General features: G+C 40.4%; 1 protein-coding gene across 4 annotated transcripts in view; it reads right to left on the bottom strand.

The window, feature by feature from the left end:
* Positions 1-231: 231 nt before the first annotated feature.
* VPS13B (vacuolar protein sorting 13 homolog B) overlaps positions 232-26990 on the bottom strand; it is a 425857-nt gene continuing 399098 nt past the window's right edge. For all 4 annotated transcript variants that reach the window (XM_071738035.1, XM_071738039.1, XM_071738037.1 and 1 more), the window contains exons 55-62: positions 25986-26104; positions 23971-24794; positions 19453-19629; positions 18351-18521; positions 11460-11636; positions 8890-8992; positions 7993-8242; positions 232-2287 (exon numbers count right to left, since the gene is read on the bottom strand). In XM_071738035.1, the coding sequence (XP_071594136.1) occupies positions 2042-2287; positions 7993-8242; positions 8890-8992; positions 11460-11636; positions 18351-18521; positions 19453-19629; positions 23971-24794; positions 25986-26104 (2067 nt within the window). In that variant the 3' untranslated portion in view covers positions 232-2041. The remainder of the gene's footprint in view (positions 2288-7992; positions 8243-8889; positions 8993-11459; positions 11637-18350; positions 18522-19452; positions 19630-23970; positions 24795-25985; positions 26105-26990) is intronic.

Raw genomic sequence — 26990 nt, 5'->3', positions numbered from 1 at the left:
GTCACAAAAGCATAAAACTTTTCAGCACATGTGTTTTGGCAAGCTAATAATCAGGTTTTACTTCCCATGTATTGTCATGATCTATTGCATTTTCTGGCACATGGTGATGTCCAGTGAGTGACTGGAATGTAACAGGGTCTACTTAAAGCTTGTGTCTGTCTTGCCACTGTTCTACACAGCTACCAGCTCATTCCCTTTTAACTGGATGACCAAGCAGCCCACATAAACAGGTATTACAGGAATAGCTTTATTAACTTTAAACAGTCTCATTATATTACAATTTATCCACCAATATGCAAAATTAGAAGTATTAAACTATTTCCATAAAATATTCAGGAACGAAGAATGTGTTTGCATATATACATGTACATTTTTAAAATAGTGTTATTTAAGTAATGGCTAAGTTATCAAATCACTGTCTGAAATGGTAATGGATGGGCTGACTTCACATTCAGGAAAGGACAATGCAGAACCCAGGCTTCTGTATTTTCAGTACACAAGAGACACAGCTATTAGAAATATCTTTTAACAAAACAAAACTCACAAGAAAACATTGCAGTTACTACATTCTCATTGACTGTGCATTTGGTCATATCAAGTATGCATAGAAGTTAATAACTATAAAGCATATGGACCTGTTCCAGATGATGATCAGGTTTTACTCCAGCTCCTGTCTCCAATTCCAGCTGTGTTCAGGAATCCCAAGACACAATTCTTGTTGGTAAGTACACAGAAAAAGGGGTAGCACACACAGTGGGGAAAAAAAAAGAATAAAGCTGCCATAGCCAGATTTGGTTTATAAAGTAATCTAACTGCCCAGAGACAGTGATTTCTTGCCTCCTATAAACTGTAAGACATCCGAAAAATAAAAGAGCTTTAGAAAGCTTGTTTGCCTTGAAGTATTTAACATATTCCTAAGTGTGTTGTGAGGGCATCATTAACAATGTAACTGGAGCCTGTGGGTCTATACTTTTCAGTCAACTTTAAAAAATAAAAGAATCTCACTTTGCTCAGCACAAACATTTGGAAAGGTCATGTTTCTAAATATCCCTGGGTTTATCAGGTCAGTGCTGATAGGCACAGAATGAATTAGAGCTTTATTGAGCACACTGTGGCAGATCAGATGTAAGCAAGACCCAACAAGGCTGTATGTAGCACCTGCTTGTCTACACTATGTTGGGCTTGTAGGGTTTTTCATTTTTTGTGGTAGATCTTAAGGAGACTAAGCTCTGTTTCTTAGATTTTTTTTTTAAACTGCATATTATTGGCTTCCAGCTAATGACTAGGCAATGCACAATGTCATATATACATTGAAAGTCCTGAAAATTTGATTGTGGATAAAGTAAAAGTTTCTGTATACAGATAGTTTTAAAAATAAAGTCATATTGTACTTCATGTTTTGTTCTCCAAACCACACAAAGGCACTAGTTTACATTAAGGACTAATGTCCTGCAAAACTTCAGTCAAATAAAGGAAGCTATTTTAAGGTTAAAGTGGTGCTAAAACCCAGCTGTCACTAGTAACTTAAAACAGCCACACTGGGTTTTTCAGAATAAGTGGGGGAAAATGTTTTGCCTCAGGATGTACGTGTTGGGGGAAGTGCATGGGGGGGAAGGCTCAGCCTTGAGCAAGTTTTTACAGCTGAGTTATAAACCTGGTTTATAACAGAAATTGGCAGACCCTAAAATATGATATAGTAGGTATTGATACACATCTTGTGTGTGTGGCAGAAATGCCCATATGCACGTAAGTTTTCCTTATTCTCTGTTTTTTTTTTTTTGGTTATTGAAAAGAAAAAGGGTTTTGATTCAGCTGTAGTCCAAGGCTGTTTGTTTCACTTTGTTTGCTAGAATACTTTCCTTCCAGCAGTAGTATTTGGATAGGGAGTAGGAATGTTGTCCTGTTTAGAAAAGCTATTGGGCTTTTTTTTCATCCCCTACCTCCTATTAAGCAATACTCATCTCTACTTGATGCAGGTTACTGCACAGAAAGCATTTCTTTCAAAACAGAAAGGCATTACTATACTCATCACAAATAGTTATCAGTGAAATCCTTTCCTCAAGGCTTTGTTTTTCACCATGGTGAATTTGCTAATGAATACTTGGGCAAAATTTGGATCAACTACATATTGATAGGTTTTCACTATAGCAGGAAGATGCTCAGCAGCCACTGTCTGCAATGCTGGCACCGTTGCTGAGCTGGGAGGGAGGTGGTGAGATGTCTTGGTGATGTACTCCACGAGGCGGTTGTACTGTTGTTCTGAGAGCCTCTCTCTGGCTCCATCTGCCTGAAATCAGATAACAGAACGATTACTTAGTAATTGACTGGAACTGAGCTTAGTAGTTCAGTAGACACTACTTTCTGTAGTTAAAAATCTTCCTTCTTGGGACCTTCTTAAACCAGTTTAATGTTTGAGTCCATGGTGCTCTCCCATAGTTTACTGCTTGTTGGATTAGTCCTCTCCTTTGCTGGTTTGGACACTTCTGAGAAGATCTAACTCTGCCAGAGAAAATTTAAGCAGGGTCTTTTGAGATTTTCAGGGATGGAGCGTGTACATCTTCATCTATTGTAAAGATCTATTACTGAGCAACTCCTTGTAGACAGAAAAAGCATCTGAACCCTTTTTAGAAAAATGCCAGTGGCTCCTGGCAGTGCTTATCAATAGCTGTGCTCATTATCAAAACCAGCTTCTCACAAAGTACAATTAAAGACAGCTCAAAGCTATATCTGGGCACTTTTTATCTTACTTTATTTACAAAAAAGACTAGAAGCTACCTTCCAGGTGAGTGTCTTATGACAGGATAGATCCATCTGCTTCTGGTTACCAAAAAACCCATTCTGGGTTAGAGGACAATTACATTTTTTTTAATGAAAGGGGTTTACGGAAGGTGGTTTGGACATGTTTCTGGAGAAGAAATTAAGATGTCTATGAAAAAATGCTGTTTCTGCCACTGGAGTTGGAAGAAATCTGCTGAAGAAATCCCTTTCTGGGATGTGTAGAGGTTCAAGGCTGTAGCAACAGGCATGTAAGTAACCTACCTCTAGTGGAAAAATGCATTAAAATGAAGACTGTCAACAGAAAGGTGGTATCTACCATATAGTTCCAAAAGATAAAGAATTAGGTGAAAACCAAGGGCAAACTTGACTTTGGAAGGGCAATCTGCTGAACCCCATTTTTTTGAAGAAGAACTCAAAGATGATGATGACAAACTTGAGAAGGGAAAGAATGCAAGCCAACAGCAAGCTAGTTGCATAATTTAAAAAAAAAAAAAAGCATATTTCAGAAATACCACCATGGATGGATGCTACAGTCTTATCACTAGCAAAGTCATTCAGAATAAAAGTTATTTCCAAAATATGAGAATGAAAAAAGGCAGAAGCTATCCAAGGGCTAGGCTTTGATGCAGCCCTATTTGTACTTGGAAAACTCCTGCCTAGTTCCATTTTTATGGCATTTAAAATGTCTTTGCTAAATGACACACTAAGGATTCAAGACAACAATCTTCTGCCTGTCTTTCAGGGAGTTTTACATATGCATAACTATGGTGATGATGTTTTAAAACAGTGCCATTGGATTATTCTATTTAACACCCAGAACCAATACCTGGTCACATCTCTGGGCTGCAAGGCTCATTTAAAACAAACCATTGCTTATTTGAAGAAAGAATTAGTATGATTGATAGACAGTGACAGATGTCACATCCAAATCAAAACAGTCCCCTCTGTTTTGTTTTTTTTTTTTTTAAACTATGTCTTAGGAGACGGATTTTCTGCTCAGCAAGTAGAAAACCTCCTGTTTTCAATCATAACCACAAAAATGCTAAAGGAAGCAGACTCATGAACAAGCTCAGAAGCTCAAGGTTGGAGCCTATGCTAAGAAAGAGTGGGAGTGATGAAATGGAGAGTGTGGTTTCCATGAGTGACCTTAAAGGGAGGGAAAATTCAGCAGGCAGGTTGCTGCAGGGGACACACAGCTAAGAGGGGATCATGGTGTGTGAGCCACCTCTTCGGTCTGGTGGCACAGAAAAAGGATCTTCTCAGCAGTCAGTTCATTTTACCAGTTGGAAGGAGGGAAATACATTAGAGCAGCACTTCTGTAAACTGGATTTCAAGGTATGGGTGTCAACCTTTCAGTCAGGTGGCTCCTGATTTCTACTTCTAAGGCAGTAAGCCCAGGGGAAGTTGGGATGTAGCTCTGCCTCCACACTGACCAAAAAACCCTGTAATCAAAGGAGATGGAAACAGTGTTGGCATCCCCCTCACCTACCCATGTGAACCCAGTCTGTGTTCAGCCCCAGAGAAAATACTAATGGCACTTGGATGGTCTTAAAAAGTAACTGGGACACTACTTGCTTCCAGATGACTTCATCTGCAACCATCTGCTTCCCCAGCCAGTTTCAGTTTATATAGTCAGGACAACAGCAGAAACTTGAAACTGCTGTTATTCTACATTTTTCCTAAATGGGGCCTAACACTGTCACTAAATGCCTTAGCCCACTCCTTTGAGCAGCTGTCATGTTAACAGCCAGATCATTCAATGAATCAAAACTTAACTCAAAGACTTCCTAGAGGAATCTTAAAGATACAACATGTCCTTTTCTGCTAGAAGGCCACACTTTCAGGTTAAGAACTCCTAAATTCTTCTACAAATTCCTCCTACTATGGGTTATGAAGAGTAAGCCTTCAGCAGTTCTGACAATTCTACAGTAGCAACAGGGTCTTTGTTGCAGAGCCTGGATGTGTACATGGCAGTGATGGTCTGCTTTGTGCTGAGGAAGGAGGTCTGGTTCCTTAGGGTGTTTTTCACTAGTATGAAAAATCCAGGGAATGGATTTTGGCTCCAGAGACCATAGCTTGCAGCACTATTGTGAAAACCCTGTTGCAGATCATCACAAAGAAATTCTGGAGAATCTGAAATTCCAAGGCCCTTTGATATTTTGCTGTCTTCTTGATGTTGTGAGCTATACTGAGAGCAGCTGGAGGAGCAGGCCTTTTGAGTTTGAAATCTGTCAAGAAGCAAGCAGTGTCTCAATTATTTCAGAAGATAATCCAGGTTCAATTAATGTTTCCTTTTCAGTAACAATGCTGTCAGTGCCAGAGTTTTCAAGAATCCATCCAGGCTATTCCTAGCCAGATGGAATAAGTTATATATTGTGGAAGCAAACAAGCCATCAGGCAAACCTATTGCTGAAGGAGTCAAAATTTGCTCTATAACATCTCTGGTGACTACAGCTGTAGAGCAACTCATGTTTGTTTCCTAATAGTTCCAAGAAGCTGAGGACAGGGAAGGGGGGAAACTGTTTTGGGCAGAGCTGAAACAGAACTTCTGGCAATTATTTTTGTGAGCAATGAGACAAAAAAATTGGATTTTTATGATGTTGAAATGAAATGTTTCAAATTGCTGTATTATTTCTAGGATCTTTGACCAAGTTAACCAGAATACTAGGTATAATTTGCACTTGGTGACATCCCATCTATTGTGCTAAGCTCATCATAATATTTTGATTGACCTTACTGGGCATTTTCTAGCTAAAAATTCTGGCCATTCTTACTGATGTCATCATGTACAGAAGTGTTTGCACTTCAGCTGAGGACATCTTCACTCCAACCACATGGGCTGCCATTACTGTGCTGGAACTGTGTCTGCTGGAGTGCAGGGCTGCAGCTCTGAGGCTGCCCTCTCCACTTGCAAGTTTCAGCTTGCTGCTCCTTAAGGTTCCTTTGCCTAATCACATTCAAAGGGTTCTTACAGAGGCTCTCGTGGGGGACCTGAAGGAGAGGCCCTGGCTGCCACCACAGTGCTGCACACAGCACCCCGAGTTCCACAGAACTGACATGGCTCAGATGCAGAAAGGAATACCAAGTATGACATTTTCCAATCCACTGAAGCAAAAAAACCTATAATAAACATTAATTACAAAGGAATATTATGTAACTCCAGGTGATTACTAAAACTTTATGAAGCTTTTGAAATCCTGTGTAGCTGCCTTAGCATTAAGAAAATATTACATTTTTTTATTGTCTTCCTTGCTTTCAACTGCTCCTCCTTATAGCCCATTTTCACACAAATTTCAGCATCAGCTTTTCCATTTTAAAGGAATACTTATGCCAGGTCCTTTTTGTACAGCACCACTCAGCTTTTGCTGCCTGGCCATCCCTGACCTTGGTCCACCAGAGGCACAGGTGCTCTTCACCTCTTTTATCATGCCATACATTTTCACTGAGTTCTCAAGAGCCTGTGTGTGTGAAAGAGACTGTGTACTCAGGCTGGGTGGCTCGAGGCTCACTGCTGTGCCACTGGAGTAGGATTTCCATATTTTTATCCAGAATTCCTAAAGAAATGTGGATTTGGTCCAGTACCTCCAAAGCAGGTCACATTTACTGTGTGTACCAGTACTGTGTGTACTGTGTATGTGGGAACACTGGAGTCTGCTTGCAGGGTTGTGCTGTCCATACAGAAGCCACTTGCTCAGCAGCTCTACACATTCCCAGCTCCAGCAGCTGTGGGGAATAGAATTAGGTTCCCTGTCCCTCACCTTCCCTTCCCCAAAGAGGCAGCCCCTCTGCCTCATCACCCTCTTAAAGCAATGTTTGGGCAATGTCTTGAAGCAACTCCTCACCCCCTGGATAACCAGATACAAGGTCAAGAACCACCACACTACAGGACAATTAAAAACATATGGTCTGCTGCTAAAATTTGGGTTAGGATGGGTTGAGTGCATCAAATGTCCAAGGGAGAACAAATGATCTTCCTCTTCCCTCCAGGACAGTAGCTCTGGACTGAGCAGGATAGTCTGGATTCAGTCTGATGTGTGCCTCCAGCAACCACACAGCATTCAGGGATAAAAAAGCTGAGCTCTGCCCACTTGCATCAAAATTTAAGCAATACCTCATGTAGCTTTGCGGTGAGAGAAGGCATCTTCAGTCAACAGTCAGTGAGACTGAGGTTAGTGGAAAGACAATAAATGTAAACAGAGAATTCAGCACTAAAAAAAGCTTTCACAAAAAAATCCAAGCACTGTCATGGCAAAGATGAAGTCCTTGCTGTGCTGGAATTGACGGGAAACTCCTCAGCAATTTCAGCAAAGCTAGGACTTTACTCAAGTTGCTGAAGCCCTCCTTTTTGGGACCCCTCATACTTCATGGACTTTTACGTATATTCTTTTCTTGTATTTGAAGCAGAAAATTATAATCTAACAGTCTATGAACTACCTGACATAGTTTTATAAAAACAACTGGGATGTGCATGTTTGTTTTTGAAATGATCCATTGATCATATGATTCCATTTGAGAACTTAATACAATAAACATTGTTTCCCAACAGTGTAAAAATATAACATTCTTCTGCCATTAGAAAAAGAAAATTAATCCAAACCCTCAGTATTCAAATGAGTTAGAGATCCTTCAATGTGAGGATGAAGAATTTGTCCTCTTAATGGCAAACACTTGGAGCATCCAATCTCAGCACAAGAATGGATCCACTGTAAAGTTACCATTTGCAGAAGGAAGATCTAAAGTCAATACATCTAGCAGCCAAGAAAGGCTACTGCAGTGGAGGTGGTCAGAGAAGAAACATGCTGAAAAAAATATGTGTCAACATCACTGAACTGTTAAAACACAATTCACAGAAAAATAGAAGGAATTGTTCTAGGTGTGACTTGGTAGGTACAGGCAGCAATGCTGACTTTCCAAGCAATAAACACCTCAACAGCTCATGCACATGCAGTCACGAGAACCTGTTCAGAAAAAAGTTGTGCTTACCAAGAATTGTCACAGATATGAAATACCAAAAAAGAGGACAAAAGGGAGGAGAGACATCCCTTTCATCTGGAGAGCAAGGCAGTCAGTCATGAGGTGTGCAAAACCAGCAGGTCCCCTGGTTTGGCACTTAGATGTCTGGCCTTCCAACCCAAAGGTGAGTATGCCCACTGCCAAAAGCATCATCATCATTGCAACTTTATCTTTGAATGAAAATAGTATTCAGGCCTTTACCTCCAAATCCGAAGGCACTCTCTGTTGCTTTAGCTGCACCTTCAGCAGGTCTTTTTGCTGATCATCCTCCAGACAATCGATTTCTGTCACGGGGAATGCCTGCTGCTGTGTGTCTTCACTGATACTGACCACAAAGAGCACCTCTGAGGTGAGCAGCAAGCAGCCTTCATGCTGCTGGCCTGAGCCACTCACAATCATGACATCTAAGGCCATATGGACCTCTGGCCTTCCTAGAGATTGCAGCATTTTCCTGCATTATCAAGGAAAGAAAAAGGAGGAGAAGAAAAAAAATGAAGGAGACAGTGTTTTGCATGGGATTCTTCACAACTTCTTTTGATCAGTAATGTTTTCACTTAAGTCTATAGCTATCACCTACAAATACAAAATAAGCCAGGGAGAATATTCTAAGTCTCCATTACCAAAAGTTTTAAGATTTAGAGAATAAATGTTAAACTGTTACTTCTCAAAACTCCATAATCATTCACAGCAAAATTGGCCTAATAACTGTGCTAGGTCAGCCTATTTCCTATCCTAAGAGAAAAATTAGCCTGAGAAGTGGCTTACAAATTCAGCGCAGAAAATAAAGCTATCTTCACTAACAGCTGTTTCTGGAGATGTGCAGTATTTTTTTGGGGCTTGGTGCAATGATAAATAAGTAAGAACTCACTGAATGCCATTAAATAAAGATCAGCCCTGTAGTTCCAAAGCTGGAAGCAGATCAGCAGCCCATCATTTGCAGATTGGGTTTCTATGCACTACCTTTGTGTTTAATGTTCCTAAACAAACTGCTGTAACTCAGCCTTTCCTAGGGAAGCAGCCTGTTAACTTGACCCGAGGCCAGAACCTATTAATAAACAACGTGGATGTAAAAATGAGCAAGTGTCTAAATAATTTTACCAGACATATTTGACGTGGCTATTTGGAGCCTGCTCAACATGTTGATCATTTGGATGAGAGCGCTGCTTGGGAAGCTGAGAAAGTCCAGCGCCGTGCAAAATACCTGTGGTAAGAGAATTTAAGTTTTTTTAGTAGTTGTTTTCTACAAAACAGTTGCATGTTGTAGTGATGTCATCTGTTTAGAGCAGTTCATAAAATAGTGCAGATCCAAAATGATGTCACATCTCTGGAAACTGTAGTCAAGATAATTCATTAAGTATTACAATGCAAGAGTTACACACTTAACCCCACTGATCTTGCATTAGCGAGAAACACACAAAAAACCCCAGTGTGTGTTCTAAAAATCAGCCATACGCTTGCAATCAAGAGAAACATAATGCCCCTGAGAGCCATCATTTCAGAGGAGGATCGGACACATCACTTAGGATTTATGTAGAAAAAATCAAGCTCGTTGTTAACTTTCTTGCTTAATATTAAAAATCTTCAATATACGTGTCATGATGAGTACAAATTAGGAGGCGAGTTTGCCTAGATACTGTATTTAAATGTTCAGTTACTTAATCCAGCTGTTAAACACAGATCCATAGACATTTATGAGATCTCCCGGGGCATCTGGTTTATTGTGAATTCTTCTTAGTGCCAGCACAGAACAGAGATTACAAGCAGTTAAACAGTTTTCTAAATAGACTATCCAAAGCTGAAGATGATACAATATGCATACTTTCAGATGGCTTGTAAACTTCTAGAGATGAGGTATGATCAACAGAAAGGACGAGTGGGTTGCAAAAAAATCCACAAATGGAGTAGTTCTAAAAATTTTTACAAGACAGACAGGAAGTAGGTTAAGCATCACGCATTAGTGTTACACTGTTTAATGCAAAGTTAGCCTTTAAATAAACAGAGAAATTGTCTTTTGTCTAATTAAGCATTCCATTGAAGCAAACGGCATTTTTGCATAAGGGTGTCAATAACTTAGATTCCTTTTTACACAATGGATAATAATTTAAACAAAACATCAGCTCTGAAAAAAAAACCCTTTAATTTTAAGCACACATGTTGATGGTAATACTTAAAAGCTGCATCCCAGTTGTAACAGTTGGCTTACCAAGGTTCTCAGCATTATGTGAGTGAAAATGTTATTTACAGATGGAGAAAGAGAGAACATGTGTTTATTTCTGTGTGGTCCCCCACCCCTTGGTCCCCCCCAAGAGGCACGGTCCCACTTCCAATCCAGTTGTGGGTAAGAGTTACTTGAACTCTTGTGTGTTTTCCTCTCACGCACTGTCAGCTATTATTGATACGGTTTTTATGTTTTTTCCTGGCTAAGTCTTTGTGTCACATGCTCATGGAAAACATGATGTCTTGTATACCCTATCTGCAATGAAGTGTCCCTCGCCTGTTCCAGGCTTCTTGATAAAGACTGCAGTGGAATTAAATCTAGAAAGAATAATGCCATGGGCTGCAAAACAACATGCAGCTTGCTGACAACAGGCAAAAGTTTCTGATTTTACTGGCACAGGTTTTACACCTACGGGATGCATAATTCAGGAGAATAGTTATCATTAACACTCATGCAAATGAGACAAAGTTAATTTGAAAGAATTGTAATAATTAAATGTTTCATTATTTCTTTAAATAGACTGCTTCAAGGAATGAGTTCTGCATGTAATGGGAAGCATGGAAACAGTGTCCCAAACTTAAGCCCCAGGAGAACCAAGCATATCCTAAACAACACATCACAAACTTCATTACTGCTAGTGATTAAAGGCTTCGATCCTAAAGGTTTGTCTGGTGTAATTAGTGAAGCAAAATTACTGACACATTGTCTTTGTACCAACAGGTCTCCCAGCTTTTCTCCCCTGACTGCCCTCTCCAGCCCCGGTATACCCTTTAAATACCCAGACCAACAGCTTTGATTTCTTAAAACTGGAAACCAAGAAATTAGTGTCTCTTGATATTTTATTTTTATCTTTTACAGTTCCTGGTTGTCCAGAAGTATCCACACCCATCTGAAACAACCCACCACCACTGCCACTAAGTGCTGAGTCCTGCTGGAGAACCCACCTCTGCTGGTTGAAAGGTTACCCATGTATCCAAAAGTGGGTCTGCCTTCTCACAACTCCCCAGGATAAAGGGGATGGTTCCACTACATGACTCAGTTCTTTCTCCCAGGAAAATAACTCTCTCCATGCATAGAGACAGCATGACTCTTTCCTTGCCATAACATAGCAATCTCAAAATGACACTCTAATTGGATCTAGTGTTGCTCTCATATACTTATGTCAAAAATACTCTTGTAAGCACATATGTTTCTGTAACTAATTCTACTGTATTCCAAGAATTACTTCATGCTTTCTGCATTCTGTGTGTCTGTGGCTGTACAACGGTGATCGGCAACACAAGAGAGAAGCACAACATGATGGCTTTTAAGAAAAATGAGCAGCACAACATTAACAACTTCTCTGTGCTGGCGTTTCTAAATGTTTCTCTAAGTCACACAGCTACTGAGCCGGGTAAGTAAAACAACGCCGTTTGTATCCGAAGAGCACTGTAAAATCCAAAACACTCACCATAACCTGTCTGGGAGACCAGTTCAGCTGCCCCTCCGATGGGCTTTGTGAAGACCCCCATGATTCCTTTCCCCACACCTGAGATGACCCCTCTGGCTTTATGTCCAGCTGAAGCTTGGGCCTCAGACACTCGCTGAAAATTCTGCATCGGCTGATCCACAATCCCAGCGATTGCACCTGAAAACACAAGAGACCCTGGGAATTAGTGAAGACAATAAACCAGAATAAGAGGAAATCTTACTCCTGGACCTGAATGCTGCTTGGATTAAAAACTGTACTGCACCCTTCTTATACAGCTACTTAGCATGCGACCAATTCCAATTAACTAAACAATACGTTGGCTCCAATTTAAGCTAAATCTCAGCTTCCTTTTTAAAATGTATTTTAGTTTTTTAAACATTCAGATCACTTAACTTGACAGTATACTTTCATCTTTCAACTGCTTTCAACTGAATGCTTTTGCTGAGTTAATTTAATTTGTTCATTCTGTGTAGCAACTCTGAAAATGTTGGGCTCGGAATAAAATCCACCCATTTTAGAAGAACTGAGCTGTTATGGAAATGAGATTTTCACATAAGTCTGAGACTGACTTCATGAGAATAAAACCTGCCTGTGTTCAATAGATCATTTTTATATCCTCTTCCACTGCCAGAAATGTTCATAAGCTAACGCAGCTTTTGATATATTACTAAGATTAGCAGAATTAGATTTTGAGACTTTTTGTTACTTTTTGTGAAAACGATCATATTTTACTTTAATGCACATGGGTCAAACTTTTACAAGTGATACGGTGACCTTCCCAGCTTTTAGTATCAACAGAGAACTCTGACTTAAATCTTCCTAAATGTAAACAGGTATGTGAGGTGATACATTTCTTTGATCTTGAGTTTACTCTAGCCATTTATCTACAGACATGTCTCTAGTTATTGTAATTTTGATAGATAAGCTATTTGGAAATCACCAAGAGTACAAGGACTGGACCAAGTGACATCAGTTAGAAAATGTATTGCCCGATCCGAGGTTTCCTGCTCAGCAAAAAGCACATTTGCAGGCTCTCAGTTTGCACCTTCAGCTGCAAATATCAAAATTATCAAAATTAAACTTTTCTTTAGGGAGTAGGACAAAGTGTCACTTTGATAATCAAGCATTTTTAGGGAAACGTCACCCCTGAAGATTCTGCTTTGTATAAGGAAGTAAGTCCAGGCATAATTCCACAGATTTGGACAATCACAGCTGAGGTATTTGGCCCCATGTGTTTACCAGCGTGACATGCACTGGTCAGCTAGCTGCTAACTGGTTTTCAGATGGTTTTAGTTACTGTTACTGGATAAACAGAGAAGTTGCTGACTTTGAACAACAAGAACTAATAATATATTTGTACAATGATATTCTGTCCAAAGAAAAGAGGAGGATGAGAAACAGCACACATTTCCCCAGATCCTTATCCCTGGGATACTATCTATCAGCACTTCAAATAATCAGCATCCCCCATAAATGCCTTTCTCTGTTCTTAGATTGCTTCCAACTTCAGTGTGTGTGTACCCTTTACTGACAAAGGTATAGTATTTTCCCAGTAAATGCTGGTCTAATTTTGAATCTGATATCTCAGTTTTTACTGAGCTCAGTCACGGATGCAGAGTCTGTCACCCTTTGTACCACAGAGGCCACGAAGCTTCCTCCTTAATGCCAGGCCATGGAAATGATACAATTTTCAATTCAATTCTGCTCCATTCGTACTCACCAGCTGCTCCTGCTGCTTGACTAAAATAATGCCCCAACACTGCATTACACAATTGGGATTGTTCACCCAGTCTTTTGTACAATTGTGATGCATTTGAAGGCATAAAACAATACTTGGTGTGCTGCTAAGTTGCAGTATTAAGTTACCCTGTGACCTCCTTCACCCTATCTACTGAGGTCATCCACAGCAACTGCACTTTCAGAACAGAAGTTATTGCCTTATTAAATGTAATCCACCTAAGTCCAAGCACTAATAAATTATTTACTGCAATACACTTGAGCAACGTTATAAGGCAATAATAAATAAGAGCCTAGTCCAAAGGACCTGTGGTATGCTCCAGGCACTTCTCAGCTGGAATTACGCCCAGAGGACAAGGAAACAGAATGGAAACTGCTGTGACTGTGTTATATAGGATTATTTATATAGTACCCCAAATAATATATAGCTTAATTAGCCTGTTGTTTAGTACTTCCGCACTTGCTGTTATTCTGCCATTTTATGCATGGCATGAACTTGTTTGTAAAGTCACTGCCGTTTTTGTATCTCAAATACTTTTTTCCAGTCCTGTCTTTCTACCTGCAAAAAAATATGACCGATGGTCTTCTCTTCCTTCTCTGCTCACCCTTTGTAATCTCTTATCTCAAATTGCAACACACTGACAAAACTCATTTTCATGCTGTGATCATGCCCACAAATCACATACTAAACTATAACCTTACTTCTTTCATTAAGGAGTAGGGGGAAGCAATAAGGTCCTACTACCCTTGCATAAGAAAGCTAGATCTGTACAGCTCCTTTTGTGCAGCTCCTTTCCTGTGTGTGTCATATGTGGGCAAAGGGAAAAAAAAACCCCAACAGAATTCACAGAATGTTTTAGGTTGGAAAAGGCCGCCAAGATCATCTGAAAGGCTGAGCAACCTCAAAACCCACCAGCACTGTGACAACGATGACAGACACATGAGGTTCACTGGAGAGAAGTTCTGGGAAGCATATGTCCCCTGGTATCCATGTGGCTTCTTTCTTTCTAACATAAAGTTAGTGGTAGAAACATCATGCTGAATGGACTCACTGCAGAAGGTCTTTCCCCCCAGCCTTCAGTAGGGTATCAGAAAAGCTGGGTATGGGTATGAATACACAGTGTGTACACCCTCTTCTCCCACTCTTATTCTCACAGTCAAGAGACAGATATGGTATCCTGTACCTGTCCCTTCTCTGTGATGTCGTTTGCCCATTTTTTTTTTTAAATGAAACCATTCTCCCTTTTTCTTTCCTTTCTTACCCTAGGCATTCAATTTTATATGCATGCCCACATATGTACAAATCGACTATGTATATATAAAGAAAACCTCAATAAAATTAAACACCAAAGCAACAAAACAAAAACATATTCATTCTTCCATTAGTGGACCAAAGAGGTTCCAGCAACACCGTAACATCTGCTAAACATCAGATGGGGTGCACTCTGATTAATACATGTTGCTCAGTAACCATAAAAAAAGATACTTTGATAACTACAAAATTCAGATAGTACAGAGTATATCACTGTATTACTTCAAGAAGAATCTGATTACAGGCAGCAACTGATTTGTGCACGGGCTGACTATGTTTGGTGAATACAGCATGGCTGGCAGAATTTAGGAAAGCTCAGACTACTTGTGTCAAACCTTTCAGACCAAGAAATGACTGGAAAATACCCTGCACCAGGAGATACTGGCCATGGTTTGTCATGAGGCAGAAAACCAGCAAGCTGAAACCATTTTCTTCTTTTTCTTTTTTTTTTCTCTTGTCCTTCAGGATTGTCCCAAGCGTTTGAGAACACTTGAAGCGCAGTCTCATCACAGCAAACATCACATAAAAACACAGCTAAAAGAAAAGAGCATCTGTTGGCATGCATTAATGTAGTTGCAGAATTAATGTGTGGAATAGCACCCACCGTGTTAGCACTGGCTCTTTACTACCTCAGTTGTAGATAGGCAGTCAGTGGCTCCTATTCAGTGGCTGTTGCACAGCAAGAACAACTACCACCACCTTTAATAACAGAAATTTGAGCTTCTGAAATCCAGGCTTTACCTTCTCTAGCAGCACAGTTACCCTGTCAGCTGGGATTACTATCAGTGCCCTTTCCTCAAAAGCAGGAAAGAGTAACTGAAATGTCAAGCACTTTTGTAATGGTAAAAAATGGGTTTTTGAATAGTTGTCAGCTCTTTGGTTATTCACAAATGCTAACTTCAAGATGGTATTTTTCACTTGGATCAGTAGTTGAAAACAGAAGACCATAGTTTCAGTATTCTCATTTACAGAGTTATAGATTATTATTTTAACCTTGACTTCATCATGCAAGATGCAAAAAACAGACTGCTGATCACCGAAGTATTTAAAATGCAATTTCACTTCATTTTTTTCTAATTTTACAAAAGAAAAAGCACACCTATCCTAAGCTTTTGCTTCTTTTAATACAAAATTGTTATTAAAATGACCCAGAAGTTCCCCCCAAACTAGAAAAGAAGATGACAGCCTGCCAAAGATAACAATCAAATCAAATCAAACAACACCCTGACAGTACTTGAGTCATTTAAAACGAGACAGGACAAAGCACTTAAGAATGTACCACAGGGAACGATTTGCTCTGAGGAGGAGACAAGAGAACATGATTTTGGCCCTGATTCAGCAAAGCACTTAAGCATGTGCTTAAGAGCTTTGCTGAATTAGGGCCATCATGAGCCAGATTTTCAGAAAAATCAGAAATGCAACTTTTTCTACGTAGATATCCCAACATATCAGTGAATTGAGGGCTCTTACATGCCTGTGCCTAGGCACGAAATCTGCATTTGCAATTTTTTAAGCTGATTGTAGGAGTCAAGTGGCTTTTACAAACATGATAGTGCTGTGACCATCATAGAAATATTTTTCACACTTCTCAATTTTACAATTAGAAAGCCACAGAAATTACGGCTTCAAAGAGCCCTGCCCTCTGCATTCCTGTGCTCTTCTGAATGCCTCATCTGTGAACAAAATAGCAGCTCCGTTTCATTTTGTTATGTATGAAGAACCTGGAAGTGTTTTTAGAATAAGCAAGTTCATATTTACTCTGAAGTGCTGGTGAAAGAAAGCAACACAGTGTTATCTCCCTTCAACTACAACTGGGCTTTTTTTGTGAAGCCCCGGTATTCTTTAAGCTGAACAACCAGCATGAAAACAGCTTTCTGACACATTTGTAAAAATTGAAATGTAGGTCTACACACGATTTAGGTCTTGGCACAATTTACCTTAATGCTGATGTGTAAACATGATTTCTAAAAATCAGTTTTTTTTTAAAAAAAACAACCAAAAGACTACGGAAAAACCAATCTGTTAAAAATTCACTGGAATACTTCTGGTTTCTCCCTGAGAAGTCCCTTACTTGTCAAGTCCGGCTACACAGTAACCATAGCTATTTATCTGGGTACTTTTTTTGCTTCCACGGCAGAGAAGGGAGGTATCTATCAGGGAAGAAACTAAAAAATAACAGTGGGAATAAACAAGATCCGAACTTGCAGAGCAGCTCTGCTTAAATGATTATAAAGTTCTTAGTTTCTAACACGAAGTTTGATTTCTTTGGAAGCCAGGGACACTGAAACTCTAAATCAATTTTTTTTTTTTTTTTCTTTAGGAAAAAAAAAGACCAAACAACTCAGGCTTACTCCCACAAACAACTGAAGCCTTGTGTGCAAGAAGGCACAGATACAGAGTATTTCTTCATGGGCTCCTGGCTTTCCTGAACAGCAGAAACTTTGCCTTGCTACAGCCAAAGCTACGAAGTTTTGCTCTTGAGTTCAGGCTGTGGATCTGTTGCTTTTAGGTCTGAAGGGCTCTGGCGTGTCCGTGAAAGAGACAGCCACTGCCTTATCCCGCTCTCTTATTAATAACTGAGCCAAGATCACCAAACCATTTCACCAGCACACATACACCAGGCTGACAGTGTGTTTCTAGAAGTATAATCTTTCATTCAGCTACTCAACCTGACTGCCCCTAGCCCAATAAAACAAGAAGCAAAAATAAAACCTTCTCCAAGCTGCCTTTGATTTGCAACACCAATAACAGCTTACTATTGGGATAGTAGCTACTAACAGATGAAATTTCTCCTTTATGCACATTTCTCCTAGGACACTCACTTACTGGTTTACAGGCATTATCAAATGACAGTGCTTCACATCATCTAATGTTATTGCTTAAAATAATTTCCAGTAACTTAACCCAAACTTGTAACATTTTTACCACTTCCTCTTTGGGGCTTTCAGGGTTGTGGTTGCAAATTTAGGAGTTGTGTACACTACTGAAGATTAGGAAAGAGGACAAATCCTTTCAAGCTTCAGCTCCTCTAACCTTTTGCACTGGACTGCTTTTGGTCACTTTGATCTCAAAGGGATTCATACTCTTTAATACTTACTGAGGAACTCTGCCAAACAATACAGTTCTGCATTCTTTTGCTGTGTGACAAGTAGAAGTAACCTAGAAAATCCAGCCTCTTTCTGCAAAGCTTCTTGCAGAGATTTTCTCCAGTGCGGTTAGAATTCAAATTTTTAGGTACTACTTTGAAATTGCCAAAGTAATCTTCACTTCTAACCAAACCACTTGGCTGCTTGATGAATACAACTACACCGAATCAGGATGATCTGGGTTTTTAAAGCAGAATTCCTCAAAGCTTACTTAACATCTGCACTAAGTTCAAGTGTTTTTCAAACAAAACCAAGAATCCCTGATATCTACAGTGCAGCAAAACCAAGCAGGTTCAGGAGGCATTCCTGTAATTCACTGGAAAGTAAACATCAGTGTGATGACGTCTTTGTGCTGACTTAGTTACAAGCCACCCTCTGCCCAATGCAGAATTAATCTTTTCTTCTCAAATATACATCATGTACTAATGAAAATGTTATTTCACAAAGAGAATGCAAACTTGATCTATATCTGCAATTATTTTATCAGTAAAAAACATACACAAAAGTCACTAAATCTCAATGAAAAAAACCAGTATCTCATACAAGTACTGTGAGGCTACTTCAAACGAAAACATGAGATCGAACAGATTTTGCAATCATAATTCACTTGTAGAAAAGACTGGTGAGCAGATCAGAGAACAGTATCATCACTCAAGTTATTTAATAGTACATTACCTAGAAGGCTAATGCCTAAACGAGAGAGCCCCTGTCTCAGTCCTTCTCCCAGGCTCTCTGGAAGCTGCCTTCTCCATTCTTCTTGTCTGTTGTAATGCTCCTCATCCAGTGACAGCCTATCCATATTGCGAGCAAGACTCGTTGCCAGATTGGTAATTGACGTCAGTGTACCTAAATACATGGAGATATACATTTGGGTCTGGATCAAAATGCTTTAATTTAAAACATGGAGATGTTCCACGCCTCACTGAAATACCAAGCTTGTGAGCAGACCAGCAAGTCAATTGCAAAGTCACCCATGTGTAACAGGCTTTACTGTTTGTTAAGCATCACCACACTGCTGCTACGGTCCACGTCACGCCTCTAACATCAGCCTGCACCAGGTCTGCCTGGCCGGTGGGAAAAGCAACTCAGCCGAACATCCTTCCCCAGTTCCCAAACTTCTCCGGGGCTAACCTAAACGGTGGGGGTGGGGTGGTGGAGGTGAGGGAAAGGTAAACAAATATTTACAGAAGGAGCCCCGGAGGACTTGTCTGAGGGAGCCCGGAGCAGCAGCGAGCTCTGGGGTGGCTGTGCCGGTGTCGCCCGGGCGGCAGGAGCCACGCGATGGCACTGTTCATACAGGCTTCGAAACAAAAGCTGCTCCTGTTCTCAGGCCAGCCCGTCCCTGCTGGCTAAACCTATCCACTTACTTACACGGTTATGACAACTGCATCGACTTTTTTCGTTTTGAAAAAAAAAAAAAAAAAAAAAAAAGAATAGATGAGGCAGCAGAGTGTAGAATTTCTGATGGTTAGCAGAAGTACAGAACACCTTTAATATTTCTGCAGTTATCACATGAAATACTGGCTGAGCCAATATCTGTTTCCCACAGGGAGGTTTAAAATTCTGAAGTTTCTGAAACATTCTTACACACTGTAGTTAAGTGGTGATCTGTTTAATACATATGATGTTATATATGAGCTTTGTTACCCCCCCAGAATGTTGCTGCAGCCTAGCAAGCCAAACAAAGCTGCAAGCAATACTGTTTAAAACTTTAACACATCCTTTAACAACACACGACAACAAAGCAGTAGTTGGAGCAACAAAGCGAAAGATCTACCTTTGGAAATGTGTTTTACAAATGATGTTGTTCCTCTGGAAACTCCACTGACAAATGCTCCTGGGCCTCTGGTCAGCCCTTCATAGGGGAGCCTAAAGAAATCGGCTATGCCGTTCCCTATGCTTCTCACCAGACTAGCAGGGCTTCCCAGAATTTCCAGTGATCCGACAACCCAGCCTGCATGGAGAAACAAGACACATGTTATAGCTGCAAAATCTGCCGAAGCAGCAATTGTGAAAAGGTTATTCCTTAATTCTCTTTTTCACACTAGAATTCATCACATTATGAACTTCCTTTGAGCAAAACACGGGAAATAACTCATCCACTATGAATTCAGAAATGGCAATCTTTCATACTTCGTAAATCAAAGAAATCCTTTTGGCAAACTCACAAATAGCTTTAGAATGACTTCCTTCCAGGAGCTTCCCGTATTTCTGCTAAAAGTGTGCTAGGGAGGCGGATGCTAAAGCTTCACAGCTACAGAGGAACGGGACTGCAAGTTCAGATCGCTGGGTCAGTTTTAGAGGCTATAAGGCAGCAGTGTGATTTCACATCCTTATGTGATAGAACTGTGACAGGGAGTTTACACTGATACAATGTACTGCTTTACCGGAGTGTGGAGGTCAATTGCTTGATGGAGTGTTAGGAAAGGGGATGCAGATTTTTGACAAGTGCTTTAGAAGTTATTTTAAATCCACCCAAACCCTTCTACGCTGATCATTTTCTTTCAGAGAGCAGTGAAAGCCAGACAAATGTCTTTTGCTCAGTACAGTTGTGTAAACAGCAATGACATCTACATGCTGATTAGGTTACTCATAGGGGAGTATTCCTTATACATATCCCAGGAGAGGTTATCTGTGGATCTGGTTTCCTATATAAACGCAGGGTTGCCAGCAGCTTGCTGGATGGCCGAGCGTGCAGCAATCTGTTGCTGGAAAGCTGTTTGCAGGTCTTGTCTTTCTCAGGCTGGTTGGCAGCAGATTTATTGGGGAAATAGTGCTGCATAACTTTTTTCTCGGCAGCCCAGAGAGAGCAATTCAGGAATGGCTATAAACGTTCAACAGGAACTGCTTGGGGTTTGAGCCCCCATGAATTTGGGACCATTAATTTCAACTGGCACTTGTCAGGGTGACACAAGGCATGACAGGGCCAGGAGACTGAAAGAAGGACAGATTGGCCTCCTGCTCGCCTGCTGAGGGCCCTTGATCTACGCTGCCCTCCTCATTCCCATCTCATCACTGCAAACTCCTGCTATCCAGATGCTTTCCTTGTTTTCTAGTAACCCCTCCCAGTCACTCCTGTGGAAGGCTGAATCATGAAACTGAAAAGAAGAGAAAACGTTACTCATATGAAATGAATTAATCTCATACTATCGTTGTAAGCTCCCGGAAAACCTATTATTCTTGTTGGATCTGTCCCACATTTCAGCCCTGGCAGGTTCAGAACTCCAGTTCACGTAGTATAAAAAAGTGGGAATCTCAGTGGACATGAGGGAGAGGGTGGGATGGACTAGGAAAACAAAAAACAAGTATTGCTGGCAACACAATGAGCTGAGTGGCCATGAACACGGCATCCCACTGTGCCTGCCCTGGAGAGGGGGACCCCTGGCAGCCCTTCCCTGTGGGGACCAGGGGAAGCCAGTGATCCAGGCTGGGCCTGCCACTCCCTCGCTGTATTTTTAACAAATTATTCTTGCCACTGTGTGAAGTGATGAAAAGCTGGAGGGGCGGGGAGACATGTGCAGATGGGAGAGATGCTCTTTCTGTTTTTTTCTGATCAATAATGTTGCAAGAACCCCTTAAGAACAGTCTTTTTTTTTTTTTTTTTCTCCTTTTCTTTTTTCCAGATGTCCTTGGCATGCCTTGTCCCAAGGCAATGATGGGACAGCATAAGGTGGTGGAAAAGGGCTGCATGACACTGTGGATTAATGCCTTGCTGCCCTTCAGGTACTGCCAGGCCAGGATAGGAGAGTCTGCAACTCCACTCACTTGTTTGGTCAACCAGCATTTTCAGGAATGAAAATGAGATTAAAATCAGTTAAATACAAAGCTGAGCAGTTCCCTGATAATCCAGGGATGGGCTGCTGCAGTCTGGCTCTGGCCCATGGGCTGTCAGTTTTGGAAAGTTCTGGAAGGAACACACACATGGGAGGACCACGCAACCTGCAGCCAAGGGTGACCCTCCTTGGCCAATGCTCAGAAAAAAAATAATGGCTCCTCATTGCCAGCATGGACAACCTAATCCAAGGAGGAAGGTGTGGGAGTAAATTAGGAATAGGAAAATGATAAATCAGGAATAACCCCTCAATTCACAAGCTTTGCGCTGCATTTTACTTTGCAGAAATACAGTATCATGTCAGGTTAGCATATCCCAGAGTAAGCTTAGTAATTATATGCCCTAGTTAGAAATACCTACATTAGCAGACAGCCACTGCATTTTCTTCATAGGCAACTGCAGGGTTAGATCTGGCTGATACCAGTAATATTTTTAAATAGAATTTTATTAACTTTTTAATAGAAGCCAACTTAATTAGAAAAGGATGGGAGATTTCCATTTCAAGTTCTGCTGATTTGAGACAAGCAATGCTAATCACTGTATCTGAGCAGAGTTCTCTGACCCCATTCATTGCTTATGAGACTTGGATTCCAGAAGCTCCACTTTGCAGCACGTGGGGCAGCCTCATACAGCTCCTTTGCAGACTTGGGGACACATCCTGCCCCCTCTCACAGGGAGCAATGGTCTTGCACACAGGATGCATGGAGCAATGGTGAGCAGAAGAGGGGTTCAAGCAATCCCCCGTTTAGCAGGGGTTATGTAGTTAAAATGCAGGAGAGTGAGGTCTGCTTCTGTAAGAGGTGACAACTCACCTGGTGATGAGGAAAGAACTCAGGGTTTGCAGACCATATAAAGCTTTTTACTTGATTTTTCCCCTCTTTTTTAACTTTGTTGACACAGTCAGTCATTAGACAAGTGCCACAAGCTCTTCAAAAGAAAGCATCTTATTTGCGTGAGCAAACATTAATAAACACTATTCAGTATTTTAATCATGGTAACTCCTTTCAAAAAATACGCTTCAGTAGTTGGAGTGAGATTTGAGTAGTAACTAAATGCATGCTTATGCAAACCTTATTTCTTAATATTTAAACCTGCTTGATTTCAGCTACATCATGAGCCCAGAGTGAGGGGTGGCCTGGGCACTGCAAGGGTAGCACAGGAGGAAAGACCACGACCGGGCTCAGAAATCCTTCACTAGCATATGTGCCTCACCTGGGATGTTGGGGATGAAAAGCCAGTACAACCTCAATTTCCTGCTGCAATCTATCACCACTTGCACCATCACTCCTAGCCTGTTGTGGGGAGAAACATTCACAGTGGGAACCATATTTGGCCACACTTTCTCTCTTTGTTAGCAGAAAACTACATCTCCCCTTTTGTACTATGGGGTTTGACTGTAAAACAAATCCAAACAAGTAGTAGAAAGAAAAAAATCCTCCAAATTTTGCAAGCAAAATAATGCAAGAATTATGAATTAGTGCATGAATTTCTGGTGCACTATGTTGTACACAGTTGCCACAATCAGCTATACATGACAGCTATGCACACAGTGGAAAAACGTATCGACATCTCTCTGTTGATAAATACCTGAAATGCATATGTACAGTTTTGGAAACTGTGCACAGAGATGAGGTCACAGCTATGCTTGCCACACAAATGGAAACACTGGCATGTCAGAAAATCTGCCCATTAGTATTGCAGGAGAAAAAATCCCACATTTTAGTGTGGAGTATTCCGTATGTATTATTGTGGAGGAGCTTTCGCCTGTCTTGGGTACAAATTCTGCTCTAAACTAAGACACATCAGAGACCAAACTTCATTATTTCTAAATTAATATTTATGGGAAAAAGAATATACCTTCTAACCTAACAGACTAATTGCTTACTATTGATCCTATATGGAAAAAAGTCAGCAACAGCAAACTTCATAGTTCTTGGATCAAAGGACAACATCTGTGTGCCAGTTTAGCATGAAGGCTGTATGAAGAAAGACAGATTCCTAATCATAAACTGCAGCCAAAGGAGTTTTAACAACAAAACAACATTCAGGGCTATAATTTACTTCTGAATGCAGAGCAACATGCTGAATAATTTGATTAAATGTAGTTTTGGGGAGTTTATGTGAGGAATGTGGGTTGATTCTGACTCGTGCTCTAATATAAAATGACAAAAACCTAAGCCAGCTAGAATACATTTTTATGCTGTGTTCAGGGTTTTGTAAAGCCTTCAGGCAGCTGGCTAATGTTTAGCACAACTTTACAAATCTTCACTGGTGTCTGCTCAGCCATTTTATTTCCCTTCTGTCATATGGCAGGACATGAAAGGTGTCTGAAAATATCATTATCAAAGAGCGTTTGAGGAAAACAGTAATTGCATGGCTAACATCTAGGTTATTCAGCTTGAGACACAATCACAGAATCCTGGTACGTAATAAAAATGTTACACGTTATGGAAAAGTACTGACCTGCTCTGAAAAGTGCTCCAGCAGCATAATGCATGGCCAAGGCATGGACAAGTTGCCTGGCAGTGGTGAAGATTGGTCCTCGCTCAAACACAGAGAAGGAGAGAGGGGTGTGATCTGAGGCTATATACAGTTTCAATGAAGCATGAATACTGACAAGGAGATTAACAGGTTGTATTGTTAATTTTCGTAGCTTCACTGGCTTGACCAAAGCTCTTGCGTGCTCTCTCACTTGTTCAGGCAGTATAAGGGTAGTATCTGAAGTACTCACAGACTGACAAGCAGTTCTGTTTTCTGGAAGGTACGTGTCAAACAAGGTCTTAATGTAGTAAACAAAGGTGTCTTCCACATACAGTCTGGCTGGTTTGAGCTCAAAGCTGAGGTCGTTCACATGAAACATGAAATTCTCCTCCTCAGAAAAAGCAATGCAGAGTTTTATAAAGCAGTTTTCTTTATAGCTTTCCAAATCTTTGTTACAAACAATGAGGTTATTCACTCTGGACCACTGCACAGTCTCGCTTTTCTCTCCTTGGCATAGAAGAACTGCAAAATGGAAATTGGATTTGCTGTACAACTGATTGTCCAATTGCAAATCTTCACAATACACTTGGAGACTATGAAATTGTGGGAGGCCTTCCACAGCATCCCGCTGGAACTCCTGCGACAGGGGCCTGAGGTAGCTGGTGGCTGGGGCCATGTGGACAAGAATGTTGTCTGCTGTGAGATGCAGTAGTTCAGATGACACTTTATGGTTCGTAATATCATCAAATGCACCCAGATTTAACTGACTGATAAACATTTTCAGGGACAGAGTCTGCTCTTGACCTCTGGACAGGAAAAAGAAGTTGTGTTACTTCATGTATTTTGAGTTCACCTGGCATCTGGTTTTCTCAAAAAGTTATCAGGAGAGATGTTCTCCATAATACATGGGATACTCACTGTGCAAGTCCCGTTAACCTTAATGGGATCTGTCAGACTTAATCACCCAGGTACCACCCACCCAGGAAGCATTTTAAGAAATGGGATATTACACATCTATGCCTGTTTTCTCCTTTCTTATCAATCAACTGGACAGTCTGGAGAGGAATGTTTCTTTATACACCACAGTTCTCTATTGAATTTGCAGCAGGGCAAGATATTAAAAGCAGGCAGTAAGTACAATTTTCTGATAATTCATATACAGCCTCAGCCATTATAGTATTTTCTGGGGGCCACTACTGAAGTTTATTATTATGGATAATACATTTCACATCACATGCAGCAAGTGCTGTCCAGCAAAGCCACCACAGTATTTTTGATGGCATTGAGGGCCTCAACCCCCTCCAGTGTTAACTGTTCATTGCCAAGTTTAACTAGTAAGTGGTCTAATAACTACTGCTGCTGACCAGTTTCTTGGGCTAATGCTTAATTACAGTGCAAATAAAAACAGTACAACAAATTTAATTCTAAAACTGCAACAGCACTGCTGGAGGTCAAGCATTCTGTGTCTTGGAAATTGGTAGCATTATAATTGCACTTGAATGGAGCTGAGGTCCAAGCTGCGGTATGTGGTGCAGTCTTCTAAAGAAGAATGTTATAATCAACTACAGTTAATTACTGACTGCAACACTGTTTTTACAGCCCTTTCACATCAAGCTTCCTACCAGTTTTAGTGGGAGCTTGTACAACTGCAGATGGCAGGACCTAGATAAATACATTTTCAACTGATGAGCACACACAGAATTAATTATGATAGAAAATTTATATATTTAAAATTAACAACTCGGAGCTTTTTGTTATATTGGACATGTAGTGTTCACCCCAAAGTGACATAACTTTTGATGATATTGTTCTTTTTTAACTGTGATAGGCAAAACATAACATAGGATCTAAACGTATGCCACAGAGTATGCAGCAGTAGGAAACCTACCAAACAGTTAACCTGAAGTTTGTTAAGTCAATTAACACTTAGAAAGTTGACTGACCTCTCAGTACTGTCTGGCAATGCTTTTTTATCATCAGCTATGTGCTTTTGGTACCTGTTGAGGTTGATCTCGACGGGTCCAGCTCTTCCTTCTGGGGCCAAGGTTATGATTACTGTTCCACATTGATGGGCAATGTCCACATAAACATAGCCAAAGCCAGTTAAGAACACAATCTAGTGAAGAGAGTTAGAAACATATGGAATGCTACTGAAATTACTATTTTTGATGTCATATTTTGAATTAATCCTACCAACGCCTTCTGGTTGAAACCTTTTACTCACTCAAATAATGACACTGTTCAGTAAGAAAAAAACCACACAAATTTGAATACTTCAGAAAAAAACTGCTCTAATACTTTAAGTATTTCAGTTGCACAGCAAGGAGAAATTTGCACCTCATCCTTTAATTGTAAAACTGAATACATTTTAATACAAAGCTTCTTCTCCAGAAAGAGGCAAGATGCATGGAGAGGAGTGAGTTATATGAGAAAAGACTTAATAGGAAATTTAAATTTGTGATTTTGGATGAAGGAGAAAGGTATATTGCTGGAATTCTGCAAAATCCCACCTTCTCCTCTGGAAAACAGCCCCTACATTAACATTATGCTGCTATGCCCTTGCCTAGAGCTGGTTAGATGAATGGCTGATAGCATAATAAAAAACAAGTGAAGACTAAAATATAAGTAACATTATGAATTCATAAAGACTTGCTATACAACTCAACATCTAAATGTGTCTGGTAAGAGCACCTTCACAAGAAAGGTGCTGACACAAAGATATCATAGAATCACAGAATCATAGAATATTTTGGGTTGGAAGGGACCTCTAAAGGTCACCTAGTCTAAACCCCCTGCAGTAAATAGGGACAGACTCAACTAGATGAGGAATATGACAACAGTCTATTGGAAAGTGTAAGTGTCTAAAAAGGCAGGAAAATGAGAACTTCACAACAGGTTTGTCTTGCTTACAAATGTGTAAACTTCCATTCTGAACAGGCTGTTCTTAGGAATGCTCTGCTTAAAGAAATGATGCATTGCTTTTTGAGATTAATTCTACAGTA

Source organism: Heliangelus exortis, chromosome 2 (genome assembly GCF_036169615.1).
Source record: "Heliangelus exortis chromosome 2, bHelExo1.hap1, whole genome shotgun sequence".
NCBI lineage: Eukaryota > Metazoa > Chordata > Aves > Apodiformes > Trochilidae > Heliangelus > Heliangelus exortis.
Note: the sequence above shows the minus strand (reverse complement) of the source record. Positions and strands in the feature narration are given on the sequence as shown.